General features: G+C 48.9%; 1 protein-coding gene across 2 annotated transcripts in view; it reads left to right on the top strand.

Annotated features, from left to right (window-relative positions):
* Positions 1-1,675: 1,675 nt before the first annotated feature.
* Positions 1,676-17,849, top strand: part of LOC122371547 (F-box/LRR-repeat protein 16-like) — a 33,696-nt gene continuing 17,522 nt past the window's right edge. The window contains exons 1-2 of one of the 2 annotated variants that reach the window (XM_043347940.1): positions 1,676-1,703; positions 1,761-2,807. In XM_043347940.1, coding sequence (XP_043203875.1) covers positions 1,844-2,807 — 964 coding nt within the window. In that variant the 5' untranslated portion in view covers positions 1,676-1,703; positions 1,761-1,843. The other variant, XM_043347939.1, reaches the window with a different exon arrangement.

Genomic DNA, 17,849 nt, shown 5'->3' with positions numbered 1-17,849 from the left:
GCTGCCTTATACAGTTGGAGACAGCGTAGACATTTTTTCATCTCTGGCAGATTTACCGATTTTTAAATCCTATCCACAGTCTTATCCTAAAACCTTTGGTTAAACGTAGTGGTAGGTACCTATATGCTGCTTTGCACGCAATATCTGCCTCACTTTAACCCTCGCCCGCACATGGGGGGGGGGGGTGGTTGCCACCCCCCCCCCCCAGGTAGTCTTTCTGCTCTGCACTCCACATTTTTAAAGCTAGAAGGCTGATTTTTCGTATAGCTGCTCCTCTATCCTTTCTTGATGTCCACTGAAAATTTCAAGTTTCTGTGACCTTTGGTTTTGGAGATATGACCTTGTTTTTTAGGTCATGTCATGACCCAAATGGCCAATTCTCGACATCTTGCGTTGGCTATGGGCCTTGTGAGCTTTTGACACCTTGATTTCGGCCTTTTTTACTAGTCTTACCTCCCACCCATCATGGAACATGTTGTTCGACGATGTACAGATGTCAAGGTCAAGGTCAAGGTCAACCTAGGTCATCTAAGATAATTGCGTTTTAGGCAAGCGGAATTTACTTTTTGTGAAGTTTTTTGACTGCATTTTTGGTAAAAGCTTCTCAGATCATGATTTCATGTAATATGGACACATAAACAATCGGTGCACACATCAGTATACACACAGACACACACAGACATACAAACACATATAATTGACCTTGACCTAACTTGACCTGAAATGACCTCAGCAGCAAAAACCTGGTCGGGTAGTGTGAGAAAGAGGTTCTAGCTGGCTTGGCACCAGAAAACGGCATCGTTATCGGTATATGATAAGCAGCGCACTTGATATCCAACGGTGACCCAAAACAGCAACATTTTTTAGTTTGACCTGACCTGGAAGATCAATGACTGACCTGAGAAGGTAAAACTGGGTATCATTGGATTTGTCTCTTCCCAAAGAATCTTTGTGGTCTTTACCGCTAAGCTCTATCTCCAACAGGAACGAAATGGCGCGGGGGGTGGCAACCACCCCCCCCCCCCCATGTGCGTTCTAGGATGGGAAAATGGCATGTGCGGGCGAGGGTTAAGGATGCCAAAGTATTGCTTCCAAATTACATCATTAGAACAGCGGATGTCCCAAAAAGTAAACAAAAATGAAAGTCTAATATCTCAAAAACCCGTGAATATTTCTCGACGAAATTTGTTACATGTTCGTTTTTGCTCTTTCTGAACCGAACGACATCACTTTTATGCCAATTGATTACCGTTTTTGAAGGTGGGAGGGTCCCTTTAAGGGGGTCACTACTTAGGCACCATCCCCTATTTGAGTTTGCCATCCGCACCTGCGGCAGCTCGTTCTTTCGAAGGCTGCCACCTGCTGCCACCGGCCGGCGGTGTCAGTTCATCTCGGCGCCGGCAGATGGCGGGCAGTGTGTTCCCTGACCAGGTAGGCTGAGCCGCCGGCGTGTGCTGTGAGGCGGAACAGCCGCCCGTCCCGGCGGCGGCGCGGCCGTGACGCGGCACCCACACCGCCGCGCCGGCCGGCAGCAGCGGCCCGCCGAGTCGTGTCCGCGGTGGACCGTACCGGGCCGCGGCGCCGCGCGCATGCGCCGCCCTGCGGTGGCCGAGTATTGACGGCGCGGCGGCGGCGGCGTCACTCGCTCTCGAGTGCCGTGTGGTGTGAGCGGCCGCGCGGGGCCGTGTGACGGCCGTCAGTGCGCCGTATGATCTCCTGTGACGCGGCGATGGAGACGGCTCGGGTGGAAATATCCCGCTGCATCAACGGCCTGGGGTTGCGCTCCAAGGCCAAGGAGTCGCGCGACGACCGCGCCGCCACACAGGCCAGCCTGGAGCGGCACATGTCGGCGGCCGGTGTGAAGCGCGGCAGTGTCATGGAGAAGGTGGCCACCGTGTTCTGCGGCAGCGGCGCGGCGCGGCAGGCGCGCGCCGGCGTCCCGCCGCCGCCCCCTCCGCCGCCGCCGCCGCGAGACAAGCCCACGCCGCCGGAGAAGCCGTCGCGGTTTTCTTTTCAGAAAATGCGGAACGGGATGTACCCGTCTCTGCACGGAGCCGGCGGCCGGAGGAGCCCGCGGCCGCCGGCGAGCAGCGGCCGGCGCCGCCAGCTGCGCGCGCCAGTCATGAGCTGGACGGCGCTGTGGCAGCACGAGCCGTTTCTGGAGCGGTTCTTCCAACTGTTCTCTGGCGCCGAGGTGTGCGCGCTGGCGCAGGTGTGCCGCGTGTGGCGCGACGTGCTGTACCAGCCGCGCTTTTGGCGCGCCATTCGGCCGGTGCTCAATTGCCGCGACATCCGCGAGTCGAGCGCGGGCGAGCCGGGCGCGGCGCGGCGCCGCTACCTGCACTCACTGCAGGTGCGCGCCTGTGACTCGCTGGCGCTGCTACACGCCTCGGACGAGGACCTGTGCGATCTGACGCACGGCTTCCCGGCGGCGGCCAAGTGTGTGCGCTCGCTGTCGCTGCAGTGCTGCCGGGTCTCCGACAAGGGCCTGGAGCAGACGTTGGACCAGCTGCACGGGCTGCAGCAGCTCGAGCTGTCCGGCTGCAACGAGGTGACGGACGCCGGCCTGTGGGCCTGCCTCAGCGCGCGCATCGTCTCGCTCTCCGTCTCCGACTGCATCAACGTGGCCGACGAGAGCGTGGCGGCGGTGGCGCAGCTGCTGCCGTCCCTCTGCGAGTTCAGCCTGCAGGCCTACCACGTCAGCGACGCGGCGCTCTCCTACTTCAGCAGCCAGCAGAGCGCCGCGCTCACCGTGCTGCGGCTGCACTCCTGCTGGGAGCTCACCAACCACGCCGTCCTCAACATCGGTCAGTCACACTCACTGTGCTATAGTGAGTGGTCAGTCAGTCTCCCTACAGCTGCCACTTGTTATAGTATCGATATCGGTCAGTCCGTTACAGTCCCGGCCCGGCAGGACGCGCCGGCCGCAGACAGGGCTGGTAAAACGTACCGATCCGCCAATCACATATATATTGGAGCCAAGCCTCTGTCCAAATAGGGGCGGGCATTTTTAGCCAAAGTGAAGGTATGAGCTGAAAAGGAGAAAAAAATGCACATAACCAGTGGCACCGTAAAATGGGACTATTTGAGACACTGGGGCTATTTGAGACAGTACGATAGTGGTTTTGTAAAATTGCTCAAAAAATAAAACTGGTTGATTTTTAATAAATTTTTCCCAGGCTGATGTGGAATTTAACGACGAATTCCATGAATAGGGTTTTTAAAAAATTTGAAAATTTTTGAAAGAAATTTGGCATAAAATGAGAAATACAGAAAAAAAACACATTTAAGTCATACGAAAAGCACACCTACCTGAAGCTTAACATGGTTGAAGCTTTAAAAACTCTGCAATCGAATTTATCGTAACTATCGTTTTCATTATGGGCTAAGCACATTTTTTTCATGAAGACGGTAGTGACGATTGTGTAACCCAATGTCTCAGAATCCCGATGATACCTACTCGTCAAACGTCAACGGATACCAAATACAGCTGATGATTGTGATGCCAAGGCCCTAAAAACAGGTGATATGATGCATCCGAAAAGACTTACTGCCATCTTCTGCCTAAAGTGTATCAAACGTTCGACATTAGTAACACCGGTGAATCGGCCATGGGTTCGTGGTACTTTTAGCAGCAAGCAATATTTACACATTGTAACTAAATATGACCATCAAGTTTGTGACGATATTAGTTACCTTTAAGAATATGTGCATAAAATGTGTTTCAACTTTCATCAGTCACTGACGTGGTCAGTAATCCACCCATGTCTACACTGGTTGACCAGAAGGCACCATTGAAGGTTATTTATCAGAGCCTTCAGTATACGTTCTTGATGCAGTGCGGTAACCGGCCCTTTGATACAACATGCAGTGATCGAGGAAAATCGGTATAAAATCAAAACCGTTTGACCTTTTTGTTGCTATTTCTTCACAGGTTGATGAGTAATGGAACAATCGATCACGCATGCCATTCATTCAACCATTTTGAAAACTGTTTTCCCTTTTTTAATGCATTACAGTGTGTTTAATGCAGTAGGGAGCCTGTCTCAAATAGCCCCACCAAGTTTCGGTCTATATGTTTTACGCCGCCAGAGATGAACACAACAACTTTATTTGAAAATTTGACTGTCGTTGACTTAGAAATAGTCCTAGATAATCATCCTGTGATTTTCAAAGCTTAGGGTCACATCATATTATCACAGCCCTAGCATAAAGTCATAGGCGGCGGAACGGGGAGGGCACCGGGGCACCGTGCCCCCCTTTGATTTTGGCATTTTAACATTAGCCCTATGGGCGTTGCATGGAAAGAATGGGACCAAAAGTCGGTGGTACCCTTCCCCCCTTAATTGAAGGTGTTCCGCCGCTACTGCTTAAAGTAATGCAATTTTTAACAGACCGAAGTGCTATGTCCAACGAAAAACGAAAAGTTTGATTATAACGGTTATATAACTGTATTTGAAAGAAATACTTTGTGCCAGAAGTATCAAAATTAGATTTCCAATTGCATTGCATTAAAAGAATTATCCCTAGCTTGACTGAATTTCTTCAACTTCCTTGCAACCAAAACTGTCTCAAATAACCCCACACTATGGGGCTATTTGAGACAGGCTTCAATTAGAAAAATAACTTTATTTATGGTTACCAGCTGAATCAAAATTTACCTATCTAAGAGCGGCTACAGAGAACTACGTTTTTCAATTCACATGCTATAGGAAATATCAAACGTTTTGAAGGGAGAGGCCAAAAGCTGTAAAATCCGTTTCAAATAGCCCCTCTTTACGGTATTGTTACCGCCTGAAAGCATCACAAAAAATCCACCAGAGGAAGATGGTCTTGAAGGAAGATGGCCTTGAAGAAAATGGTATGTAGAAGTATCTCAGCTTTTGGTTGGATATCAAAATGAAACTATAATTAAAAAAGGAGAAAAATTGCACACAACCACTATTCGCCTGAAATTACCACACATGACATGACACACAAATATATTTTTCACACCTGAGAGTAAACCATTCCAGCCCAATGCGACGGAAACAGTGCGCTAAGGCCATAACAGCGCGTCAGACAGCGCTGGTTTTAAGTTTTCCTGCCTAGTTAGTTTGTTGTGAAATGGAATTGAAAACGTATTTTCTATTTTGATTTTATTTTCCCCGCGACCTGTTGGGGAGGGGGCAAAGGGACCCCTCCCTGTGTTATGTCGCAGGTAACTCAGAAACGGCTGCGAATTTCGACTTGCAATTTTCAGTACTTCTCCGGACATCAATTTTACACAAGTTCTGGAATAAATTAGGTCAAAATAAATTAATAAATTAGCGGTCAAACTGAGGAAATGTTCGGCTATGCTTGGTCCAAAGTGTTGTTCACGGGGAAAGAATCGTCAAAAATCAGACCAGCCTAGGGGCTCAAAAATTGAACCTGCGCCCCACTGGGGGAGGGGGGCTATTCCTAGCCCCCTCTCGTTTTTCCGCAATAACTTCTAAACCACTGGAGGTATCGACGCGAAACTTCCGTACCTTTTGATGCATCAATTTGCCACCTTGTGTCAAAATTTGAACTTCTTAGCTACCGTAGTTCGGCCGGAAATGAACTCAGAATGACGTCATGTCGGCCGATTTCGACGCAAAACATTCAACTACGGCAATCGCTATCAAAAGCTCAGTTTTTAAGCTAGACCCAATTTCCTTGCATGAGATGACTTTAAATACACTGTGCTATCAAACTGCTGTCTCATGTTGTCAAAATTTTGAAATTTTTGAAAATAATTTATTTTAAATTTCACAATTTATATTTGTATCCTTTTCCAAAAGGGACTTATTAAAAAAATGGAATATATGTATGTGATAGAACACAAAACCATGATATATCCTAGCAAGTTTTAGCCGGACATCTTCAAAAGTAGCAGTTATACGCATGAAAGTAAAATTTTCTCTATTAATTTTTTTCCAAATAATTTTTTCAGTACGTGTTTGATATGGTGCATCAATATAAATATCACCATCGTGTTTCTGAGCTCAAACTGCACCCGAAAGATACCTTTTTTGTGAACCCTCGCCCCGTTGGGGGGCCAATTTGGCCCCCCTGTGGTTTTTCCTGAATAGCAAGAAAACGGCGGCGCGCAGCGCCGCCAAATTTTCAGTGCCTTCCCGGGCATCAATTTGACACATTAACACCAACTTTCAAGTCTTAGGTCACCTTAGGTCAGGAGTTATTGAGATCAAACTGAGGTCATGTTCCAGCAAAAACGAGCAAAAAACATGCAACCTTGAAACGCTCACCAAATCTACAGTTACCAAGCAATTTCAAAGTTCTTTATATGGTCTAGTAGACAAAAAAGCGGCGCTACAAAACTGCTATCTCGGATTTTCAAAATTTTGGGTTTTTGATCCCAAAAATGCAAAAAAAGTGATTTTTTTAGAAAAACAAAAAAAAAATAAAAAAAATCCGAATTTCGAAAAAAACGGAATATATGTGATAGTCCCTACACTTTTCTATACACATACCAAATTTCAGATTGATATCTCGTTTTTTGGCCAAGTTATAGCGAAAAAAATGTTCCAAAATGATGACGTCAAATTTTTGAACTCAATTTTTAGCGATTCTAGACCACGTAGGGCAAAACAAAGACCCCCATTGCCATTGAACTCCCCGTGACGAGCTGCATCGAATCGATACCCCTTTTATGCAAAAATATCAACTTTGAAATTTGACCTAATATGACCTGACCTTGACCTGACCTTGACCAAAACGTGACCTAAGCTGGCCCCAAAGGCTGCCTGTTCCACATAATCACATTTGTCATGTAAAATTGACCATAAAACATGTATCACACGACACTTTCATATTGTGACCCCCCAGTGACCTGACCTCTGTGACCTGACCTGGTATCAGTGACCTCAAATAGCATAATATGTTTTTGAAAAACATCAAATGATTGGACATGGATGATTTTCAATGAAATACATTTTATTCGATTTTACAACGCATTTCTTGAAATGCCTGTAAACGGTGAAAATTCGACCTTTGACCTGACCTGTGACGTCATCGGTTTGACCTAGGTCAATAAAATTGGGTCACAACGTAGTTCACTGATAGGGCTATCCAACACCGTTTGCCGCTTGTCGCTAGGTTGCGTGGTTCTCGAGATCTTAGGGGGGGGGCAAATTGCCCCCAACGGCGCGTTGCTCGGCAGAGCCCAACGGGGCGCGGGTTAAAAAAAAATCAACTTTAAAATTTGACCTTTTTTACCTGAAGTATCCTGACAAGCTAAATTCAACCACATTATGCTTCCTTTTTTCAAAAGAACGCTGTTTCCAAGTTCATTATCAAAGCTCTCACGTCATCACGTGAGCTTAAACAGCTTCAGTGTCTGGCCAAGAATTTCTTACCGAAAAATAATTGATTTCAAATTATGCACGATAAGTAGGTACCTGGGTACCTGGACATTGTGTCTTAAAAATGAACATGACGTTACTGGTGGCAGCAGGCACCCAAATATCAGTACGATGGGACAAAGTGTCAACGAATTTGGGTGAAACTTCGTTTTTCACTGTTAGGTACAAAGAGACATGACAAACCAAATAGCTATCTCAAAATTTCTTGAATATAAAATTTGTTCGCCATGTTGAGAACTGTGAGCCGTCGGCCGTGTCCTAATGCCGCCAGCTCTGTTCAGCTCTGTTCAGAACTGTTCCAGCTCTGTTCAGAACTGTGAGCCGTCGGCCGTGTCCCAAATCCCAATGCCGCCAGCTCTGTCCAGCCCTGTACAGAACTGTTCCAGCTCTGTTCAGAACTGTGAGCCGTCGGCCGTGTCCCAATGCCGCCAGCTCTGTTCAGCGCTGTTCAGAACTGTTCCAGCTCTGTTCAGAACTGTGAGCCGTCGGCCGTGTCCCAATGCCGCCAGCTCTGTTCAGCTCTGTTCAGAACTGTGAGCCGTCGGCCGTGTCCTAATGCCGCCAGCTCTGTTCAGCGCTGTTCAGAACTGTTCCAGCTATGTTCAGAACTTTGAGCCATCGGCCGTGTCCCAATGCCGCCAGCTCTGTTCAGCTCTGTTCAGAACTGTTCCAGCTCTGTTCAGAACTGTGAGCCGTCGGCCGTGTCCCAATGCCGCCAGCTCTGTTCAGCGCTGTTCAGAACTGTTCCAGCTCTGTTCAGAACTGTGAGCCGTCGGCCGTGTCCCAATGCCGCCAGCTCTGTTCAGCTCTGTTCAGAACTGTGAGCCGTCGGCCGTGTCCTAATGCCGCCAGCTCTGTTCAGCGCTGTTCAGAACTGTTCCAGCTATGTTCAGAACTTTGAGCCATCGGCCGTGTCCCAATGCCGCCAGCTCTGTTCAGCTCTGTTCAGAATTGTTCCAGCTCTGTTCAGAACTGTGAGCCGTCGGCCGTGTCCCAATGCGTGTCCCAATGCCGCCAGCTCTGTCCAGCCCTGTACAGAACTGTTCCAGCTCTGTTCAGAACTGTGAGCCGTCGGCCGTGTCCCAATGCCGCCAGCTCTGTTCAGCGCTGTTCAGAACTGTTCCAGCTCTGTTCAGAACTGTGAGCCGTCGGCCGTGTCCCAAATCCCAATGCCGCCAGCTCTGTTCAGCTCTGTTCAGAATTGTTCCAGCTCTGTTCAGAACTGTGAGCCGTCGGCCGTGTCCCAAATCCCAATGCCGCCAGCTCTGTCCAGCCCTGTACAGAACTGTTCCAGCTCTGTTCAGAACTGTGAGCCGTCGGCCGTGTCCCAATGCCGCCAGCTCTGTTCAGCGCTGTTCAGAACTGTTCCAGCTCTGTTCAGAACTGTGAGCCGTCGGCCGTGTCCCAATGCCGCCAGCTCTGTTCAGCTCTGTTCAGAACTGTGAGCCGTCGGCCGTGTCCTAATGCCGCCAGCTCTGTTCAGCGCTGTTCAGAACTGTTCCAGCTATGTTCAGAACTTTGAGCCATCGGCCGTGTCCCAATGCCGCCAGCTCTGTTCAGCTCTGTTCAGAACTGTTCCAGCTCTGTTCAGAATTGTGAGCCGTCGGCCGTGTCCCAATGCCGCCAGCTCTGTTCAGCGCTGTGCGCCGGGTGGCCGTGTCCCAATGCCGCCAGCTCTGTTCAGCTCTGTTCAGAACTGTTCCAGCTCTGTTCAGAATTGTGCGCCGTCGGCCGTGTCCCAATGCCGCCAGCTCTGTTCAGCGCTGTTCAGAACTGTTCCAGCTCTGTTCCAGCTCTGTTCAGCGCTGTGCGCCGGGTGGCCGAGCCTGCTCGCGCGCCGCTGAGCCGACGGACGGATCGATGCGCCGCCGAGGCCATATGTTTCCGCCAGCTGACCAGCGCGGCTTCAGAATACTGCGCCGGGCCACGCCAGAATTGAATGGCCCGCCAATACAGTGAGCAGCTCATGGGCTAGCACTTGCCCGGTAAATCAGTACCAACCTTCCCAATATAGCATATATGCATTATTGTTTCCAAATAACCCCATGCCCCGCTGGGGGGAGGGGGGGTGGAGGGGTAGAGTCTGCTCCCTCCCGTCTTTCAATAGCTGGGCTATTCCATGCCAGCCCAACCACTGGTGTAGGGGAAGACGGTGTATTTTGAGGCACATGTTCTTCTTTGCGCTCTGAAGCCATGCTACGGGGAACTCAAAATTAATTCAATTACTGTCAGTCTGGCCTAAGCAAATACATTAGCCGGAGAGGTGCGGTGTTTGGTGTAAACAAATTGAACACGGTGGCAAAAATATTACACCAGGTCTTGATAAGCTGAGGGATATCAAGCCAACAGGGGCGTGGCCACGGATTTTTGACTGGGGGGCGGGGACGGATTGGCTGGCTAAAAACCAAAAAACTGGTTACCGTACGTTTTTAGGCTTATGCAGTATGTACTACTTGTAACGCATACACATGTTCTTCCCGCGTGGAGGCGTCACAATATCTCTTTTTTACTTGTATGAATTGGCGGCGCGAAGCGCCGCTAAAATTAGCAAAAACGCTTGGCAAAACAGCACCAAAAACAGATCAATTTTGCATCTTGTATAATAAGTTTGATACCAGGAGGCAGGATAGCTAAGGTCTTGTCACCAAGTCAAGCAGCCCTGCCTCTAAAAAAATCGTGTGATCCTCTGTCAACCGTACAGCTTATTTCCAAGAAGTTGGAAACTTTGTGCAGTGTACCTAGCTGCAGGACTGCGGGGTCGGATTCGACTTCGGTCGTAGTCGACCGTTTTGGTCGGGGTCGGAGTTGGAGTCACTGAAATCGTAACGGACCTCGACTCTGAAGTCGGAGTCAACGTACTCTGGTTTTAAGTCATGCTCTTTGCTGGTTAGTCGAAATATCTCAAGCCCGTTTGCGTCCAGTCGCATGTTACACGGCACACGTGGATGTCGATGTAGAAGATTTAACAGTTTCCGAGGATTTCCGCCGCAAATGTTGCCGGCGGCTCGGTATGTGTGAGAAAGTGGACTGTATTTTAAACGTCAGCCAAAGAAGGTAAAAAATACCCGTGTGTCGGTTCTCCTTGTTATATCCCTTAACGGAAAGAATGTATACAAAATAGGTCTGTATTGCCTTTGACCTCGGGCATTCCAAAGTGCAATAAGCTCAATTGCGGGCAAACAAACATGCGGGCAAAGCGAGCGAGCAATAATAAAACCAGTAAAACGCCTTTTGGGCGAAGAACGAGCGAGCGAGATAGTGAGCCCTGCACGTGCGGAAGGGCGAGAGGGTGCTTCCAACGGGCTTGCGCAAAGCACCCTTCTAACTGGTCGCTAGCGGTGTGCCAAATTTGAACGCAATCGGCCCAGCCGTTCCCAAGATCTGGAAGCGGCATTCTGCACGTGCGCACGTGCAAACGGGGTCCAAAGTTACTTTTGCACGGCACCCTACTAACTGGTCCCCAACCGTGTACCAAATTTGAGCGCAATCGGCCCAGCCGTTCTCGAGATCTGGAAACGCCCCCTGCACGTGCGCACGTGCAGTAGCACCCTAACCGTAACACATGGGAATGCATTGCCTGGTGGGTGCCTACCTGTATGCCAAGTTTCAGCGAAATCGCCCCAGTAATTACCGAGTTACTGAAATGGGAACAAATTTGGCACCTCTTATTGTTGTATTTTGCACGTGCACTGGGGGTGACCCACATGCATCGAGAGTATCCCATTTTGGGTAGAAGGGATGCTGCTGCCCTACAAAAATTACCGCAAGTCAATCGCCCAAGCGGCTGCTGAGATATGAGCCTCTCAAAATCACTACTTTTGCAAAACAGCTTGAACACCCTTGACTTTTCACGTGGCACGTGCCACGACGGTCACTGAGATGTATCAAAAGTAGTCAATTACGGGGTAGAAGGGATGGGGCTACCCAACAAAAAAGACCGCAGGCCAATCGGTCCAGCGGTTGCTGAGATATAAGCCTCTCAAAAGCGTTACAGGCCGGGCCGGGCCGGGCCGCTCATACTGAGATTTTTCCGTTATATTGAAAAGACTCACTTCGCTCGCTGCGCTCGCTCGCTCGTAATTAACGGTAAAATAACGACAGATGCTTAAAAACCTGGAGCGATATCCCAGGTTTTTAAAGGCAGAGGATAGCAGCCTTCATGGTACAAAACACCAATTCAGCCGTAACCTATCAGGTGGGTAGCGGTCGGGGATCGGCGGGAGGTGGTGTCTGAGTCAGTACTGAAAACTAACTGACGCACCGTCCGGCGGGAGACCCTGACCTCGGCTCGGTCATCACGTGACAGCACACTCGTTTCACATACGCGGGCACCCGCACCGGTGGCCGCGTGGAGCGGCCGCGCGAGCCGTGCTCAAAGTACCGGTGCACCCACCATAGCGCTGAGCGAAGCCACGACCGCCGGACGGACAGCGTTACATAACCGCAACATTCTCCCCACCCGAAAATCGCAGATTTCCTGCGATTTTCGAACTTCCTAAAAATAACATAAAGGCACTTCGCTCAAAGCGGAGAACATTCGAACACACCTCGCGCACCATTGTCCGGTACCAGTCGATCTCTCGCGACGCTCACTCGACTGTGCCTGATTAGGTCTCAGAATGACCAAACGCAAGCAGTCGCGCAGCACCAGTGCCGGCTGGTGATCGTGCCACCACTCAGCCTCGGTGGGAGCCTCGAGCTGCACCGATGGAGGCGTCTAGTGGACGACGGATGGCCGGCGAGCGGTGCAGATGGCGGCCGAATCACTTAGCTCAGGCCTCACCATCTCAGCAGCCCGGCACCGGAGCCAGCGAGCGACCTCCTCATGCTCCGACCGGGAAAGGAAATGAGGCAACTCTGTCGACAAAATTTGACAAAATGTGAGCGATATACCAATGCATAAACTGGTTGCAACAAGGGCAACAAATGGGGACACATAAACAATGAACTGGTTCACGGATGGTTCGCAATAATTACTTTAGTGTTTCACTTGGTGATGAGCAAACCAATGTAGGGGATATCATGGGGTTCAGCACTCGTGGCACATGCCATCTGAAGGGCCTGTAGAGCAGTGGCAGAATCTCCTCTTTGGGTACTGCACACCCTCGAGACTCCACGGCCAGCTTGTCGAGCAGCACGTCATTCTCCTTGGCTGGGATGACGTTCGTTGCAGAGTCATCGGCGGCGGTGGAGGCTGGGGAGGCTGTAGACGGCACTGGCGCTTCGGTGGCCGCACAGCTTCACTGACCGCCATCAGGTTACCGGCAGGCTGCGGCCTGATGACCTCCCCACCATGCAGACGTGATGCCTTTGCCGGTGGCCCGTCATTCGTGGCTGCCGCTCTGTGGAGGGCCTTGCGACGCCGTTTCCACGACCTGGAAGAGATTGTCGGCCCTTCGGACGGTGGCAGCTCCAGTTCCGGTGGCTGCATCACCGGTTGTGGTTCCTGAGAAGGGGCCTCATCAGTTGGCGGGCTTCGGAGTGTGTCCAGATCACACTTTTGCTTCTGCTGGAGACCTTGCTGTGATGGACGCTGTGGTTCTTTGGCTTGCTCTTGGAATCCGGCACACTCGAATGTACCGGAGCCGATTACCGGGAGATCCGGTTCCTCGGCCACTGAGCTGCTGGTGTATGTCGCGTTGGATCATCCATCCAGCGGCACTCTCATCGTCCGATCATTATTTGGACCGTGTCCTTCGGCAAGTTCTGCCTGTAGATAGGGTTGTTTGATGCTCTGGATGCTGTAGCGATGCTTTGGCTGATGTTGTAGACCGTTCCTGACCTCTGTGTCAGTGAAGCGGTTGCCGTCCTGTTGACCCGGATCCTGGCCCAGCTGTCCAGCAGGCGGTGCTGCGACAGGCTGTCCTCCAGTCTGATGATGGGCGGTGCCCGATGTTGGGGTGGGCTCTGGAGCCACTGCTGGTGTCTGGTCGCGATGAAGTGATGTGTGATGAGGGCCGTAACACAGTATGCACGTGCCGCTCCTACAGTCTTGGACGTAATGTCGACCCAGATAGATTAGTAACCTTTTGCTCATTACTAATGTAAGCCAAAAACAAATCCAAAATATATTTTCGGTGCTGGACCTTCTTCAGTGGAATGACAAAAACACGAAAGAGTGACACATTTTAAATCATGATAAGTAAGTACGCACTCGCAACGCTAATAAAGCTACTTCCGAGAAAACGCATCACATTCATATGAAACATCCAGATTTTTGAAGGCATCAAACATAAGACATTAGATACTGGAAAACTTTGGACAGCATAATATCAAATCGCTATGATATATGGTACATACATATGTATCACGTACAGATCTAAATGAGCGATATCAGTATGTAGCAGACACACGGTACCTAACAAGTAAAGATCATTCACATACGTTAGCATCAAACACTTCGTAAATGGTGTGTAGTGCATACAAAATACAGACACGTACTCTTCAATGGGCCTAACATAAAGAGTGGGCCCTGTGTGTGTGTTCAAGTGTAAATAAATATGTTCAAGTTCATGCCTGTTTGCGCAACTGAATGTGTTTGTGTGTGTGGGGGGGGGGGGTGCAAGTGTATAGGTGGGTGTGGGTGTGGGTGTGTATGTGTGTGAAGGTGGCATTTACTATGTACTCATAGTTCAGAGTAGGGCACAGGTTTGATCAGCGTCCAAGATGATGTCATAATGTTGAGCGCCGGTTTGCGATTGCGAATTTCTAAGGATTCAGTGATCTTTAGCTCTGCCATGTCTTTGCAGACCTGGAGAATCGAAATGGAAAGGGCGCCTTCCGTCACTTGAACGTTTGGGTGCGCTCGGGTGAAATGCTCTCCAAATGGTGTGTTTTTAGTTTTGTTTTTTGCATCTCGGAGATGTTCGTTAAATCGAAGTCTCACACTACGCTTGCTTTCCCCGATGTAGAAAGTCTCTGTGTTACACAGTAGGCATGTTACCATGTACACAGCGTTCCTAGTGTGACATTTTCCCTTTACTCCTGACATACAGCATTGACACTTTTTGTTGCCTGATGGGCATGGTGGGCTCTCCAGGGCTGAGTTCGTCAACTTTTCAGCCAGGGTTGGGCCGCTTTTCCAAGCTTTGCGCACCGGGAGTTTTGAGCGCTTAACTATGCTGTTAATTTTGTTTGACAGACTGTCATCAACATAGGGGAGACTTATGTAGGTAGTGTCACTTTTGGCAGAGGGTTGTTGATGTCCCTGATCTTCTTTTTTCCTACGGTTACGAGTTTTGACTGTGAATTTTGTCTTTCTTATCAGCTTAGTAGGATAACCGTTTGACATGAATAGGGCTTCGATTTTGTTCATTCCCCTTTCTTGAGCTGCGACGGAGCTTCCCAAGCGCTTAGCTCTCAGAAGTTGTGCGTATAGCACTGATCTTTTGGTTTGGAACGGGTGGGCTGAATCAAATGGGAGGATGATCGGAGCGGCCATGGGTTTGATGAATAGTTCTGTGGTGAGGGAGCCATTATCTTCCAAGCGGATCAAGGTGTCCAAAAATGGGATTTGACGAGTGTTTGAATGGTCGCTACGTTCTATGGAGAATTTCAAAGCGGGGTGGAAGCTGTTCAATTGCTCGAAAAACTTGTCTAGGGAGTCAGAACCGTAAGTCCAGATGCCAAAGATATCGTCAATGTATCTCAAATATAGGGTGGGTCGGAGATCAAAAGAAGAGAGCATCAAGGATTCCACTGCGTGCATGAAGATGATAGCTAATGGCGGAGCTATACGACTTCCCATGGCAATCCCGTTTGATTGTTTGTAGTAGTGTTGTCCAAATCTAACAAAATTGTTGGTAAGGCAGTGAGTGAGCAGGGATTCGATGGTCTCTAAATCTAGGCCTAGGAGGTCTATCTGGTTACGATGTTTGGCGAGAAGGTTGAGAACAGAGTCTATGGCTTCGCCGATAGGAATGTTCCCGTATAAGTTGGTGACGTCGACCGAGAAGAGAATGGCTCCTGGTGGCACCCCTTTAGGATAGGCACCTTTAAGTCGGTCTAGAAAGTCATATGTGTTTTTGAGGTGCGCGGGGACGAAGGCCAAAAGTTGGGAGATAATTCTTTCTAAGAACCACGTCAGCTTATCTAACGGGTCTCCACAGGCTGAGACAATAGGCCGAAGAGGAATATCAGGCTTATGACTTTTCGGCAGGCCATATAGCTCTGCCGTTCTACTCGAGGTCGGTTTGATAGCGCTAATGACTTTGTCTGGAATCTTGCCACCCAGATTCTGTGAGATGATCTTTTTAGTAGTGGCTTCAAGTCGCGGTGTCGGATTTTTAGGAACCTGTTCGTACTGAGATGTAATAGCATTTGCTTTGGCGATATATTCACCTTTTTTCATCAAAACAAAACCTTTACACTTATCTGATCGTTTGACTATCAAGTCTGGGTCATTCCGAATGTCTTTCAGTGCGTCTAGGTCAGCTCTAGTATGGTTTGCATGTTTGTTGGTCTGATGATTGGTGAAGCTTTTCATGATGTTTTGCTTGAGTGATCGTAGTGATTGTTCTGTCAGTGTGTCTGCGGGGGGTGCCATTCTGGTGTCGGTGTCATTGAATCTGGGTGTCATGTTCACCCAGACACCAGAACACCACCCACCAGAACATGACGCTCACTCACTACGATCACTCAAGCAAAACATCATGAAAAGCTTCACCAATCATCAGACCAACAAACATGCAAACCATACTAGAGCTGACCTAGACGCACTGAAAGACATTCGGAATGACCCAGACTTGATAGTCAAACGATCAGATAAGTGTAAAGGTTTTGTTTTGATGAAAAAAGGTGAATATATCGCCAAAGCAAATGCTATTACATCTCAGTACGAACAGGTTCCTAAAAATCCGACACCGCGACTTGAAGCCACTACTAAAAAGATCATCTCACAGAATCTGGGTGGCAAGATTCCAGACAAAGTCATTAGCGCTATCAAACCGACCTCGAGTAGAACGGCAGAGCTATATGGCCTGCCGAAAAGTCATAAGCCTGATATTCCTCTTCGGCCTATTGTCTCAGCCTGTGGAGACCCGTTAGATAAGCTGACGTGGTTCTTAGAAAGAATTATCTCCCAACTTTTGGCCTTCGTCCCCGCGCACCTCAAAAACACATATGACTTTCTAGACCGACTTAAAGGTGCCTATCCTAAAGGGGTGCCACCAGGAGCCATTCTCTTCTCGGTCGACGTCACCAACTTATACGGGAACATTCCTATCGGCGAAGCCATAGACTCTGTTCTCAACCTTCTCGCCAAACATCGTAACCAGATAGACCTCCTAGGCCTAGATTTAGAGACCATCGAATCCCTGCTCACTCACTGCCTTACCAACAATTTTGTTAGATTTGGACAACACTACTACAAACAATCAAACGGGATTGCCATGGGAAGTCGTATAGCTCCGCCATTAGCTATCATCTTCATGCACGCAGTGGAATCCTTGATGCTCTCTTCTTTTGATCTCCGACCCACCCTATATTTGAGATACATTGACGATATCTTTGGCATCTGGACTTACGGTTCTGACTCCCTAGACAAGTTTTTCGAGCAATTGAACAGCTTCCACCCCGCTTTGAAATTCTCCATAGAACGTAGCGACCATTCAAACACTCGTCAAATCCCATTTTTGGACACCTTGATCCGCTTGGAAGATAATGGCTCCCTCACCACAGAACTATTCATCAAACCCATGGCCGCTCCGATCATCCTCCCATTTGATTCAGCCCACCCGTTCCAAACCAAAAGATCAGTGCTATACGCACAACTTCTGAGAGCTAAGCGCTTGGGAAGCTCCGTCGCAGCTCAAGAAAGGGGAATGAACAAAATCGAAGCCCTATTCATGTCAAACGGTTATCCTACTAAGCTGATAAGAAAGACAAAATTCACAGTCAAAACTCGTAACCGTAGGAAAAAAGAAGATCAGGGACATCAACAATAGGGTGTGTCGACAGAGGGGTTTTTCTCACAGATTCGCGTTAGACAAAGATATAAATTGGCGGGAGCATGCCAAAACACTAGCCCTGCAGTTGGTTTTGCGTAAAAATGCGATTTGACGAGGCTCGGGCAGGTCGAAGTTACAGCGAAAAAGTCGCAGTCGACGGTGCTGCCACCTACATTGCCAATAACGGGCACTATCATATCGTGATAATTGGGGTAGTTTCAAATGAGAAATGACTTCTATTTTTGTTCAAACTGCTTAAGAAGAAATAAAACAATTCGGAAACATACATTTTTCCCAAGTATCGCGTTCCATTTTTTCCTGTTGAGTTGTTAGGAAAGTGGTAAATTTCAAGGTTGACGGCTAAAAAACGAAACAGGAGAACAGAGCAGGAATCACCAAGACGTGTGCCGCGCCGATGCTGTAGCCTGTAGTTGGCCTGTAGATAAGGGTTGAGCAACAGAACCAGCATGCCTAACGATTTTAATAAGTGAAGGATTTTTTTCTCTAAATGAAA

The sequence above is a fragment of the Amphibalanus amphitrite genome, unplaced genomic scaffold (assembly GCF_019059575.1).
Source record: "Amphibalanus amphitrite isolate SeventyFive unplaced genomic scaffold, NRLGWU_Aamphi_draft 001257F_arrow, whole genome shotgun sequence".
Classification (NCBI taxonomy): Eukaryota; Metazoa; Arthropoda; class Thecostraca; order Balanomorpha; family Balanidae; genus Amphibalanus; species Amphibalanus amphitrite.
The sequence above is the reverse complement of the archived record's forward strand: the minus strand, read 5'-3'. Positions and strand labels throughout refer to the sequence as shown.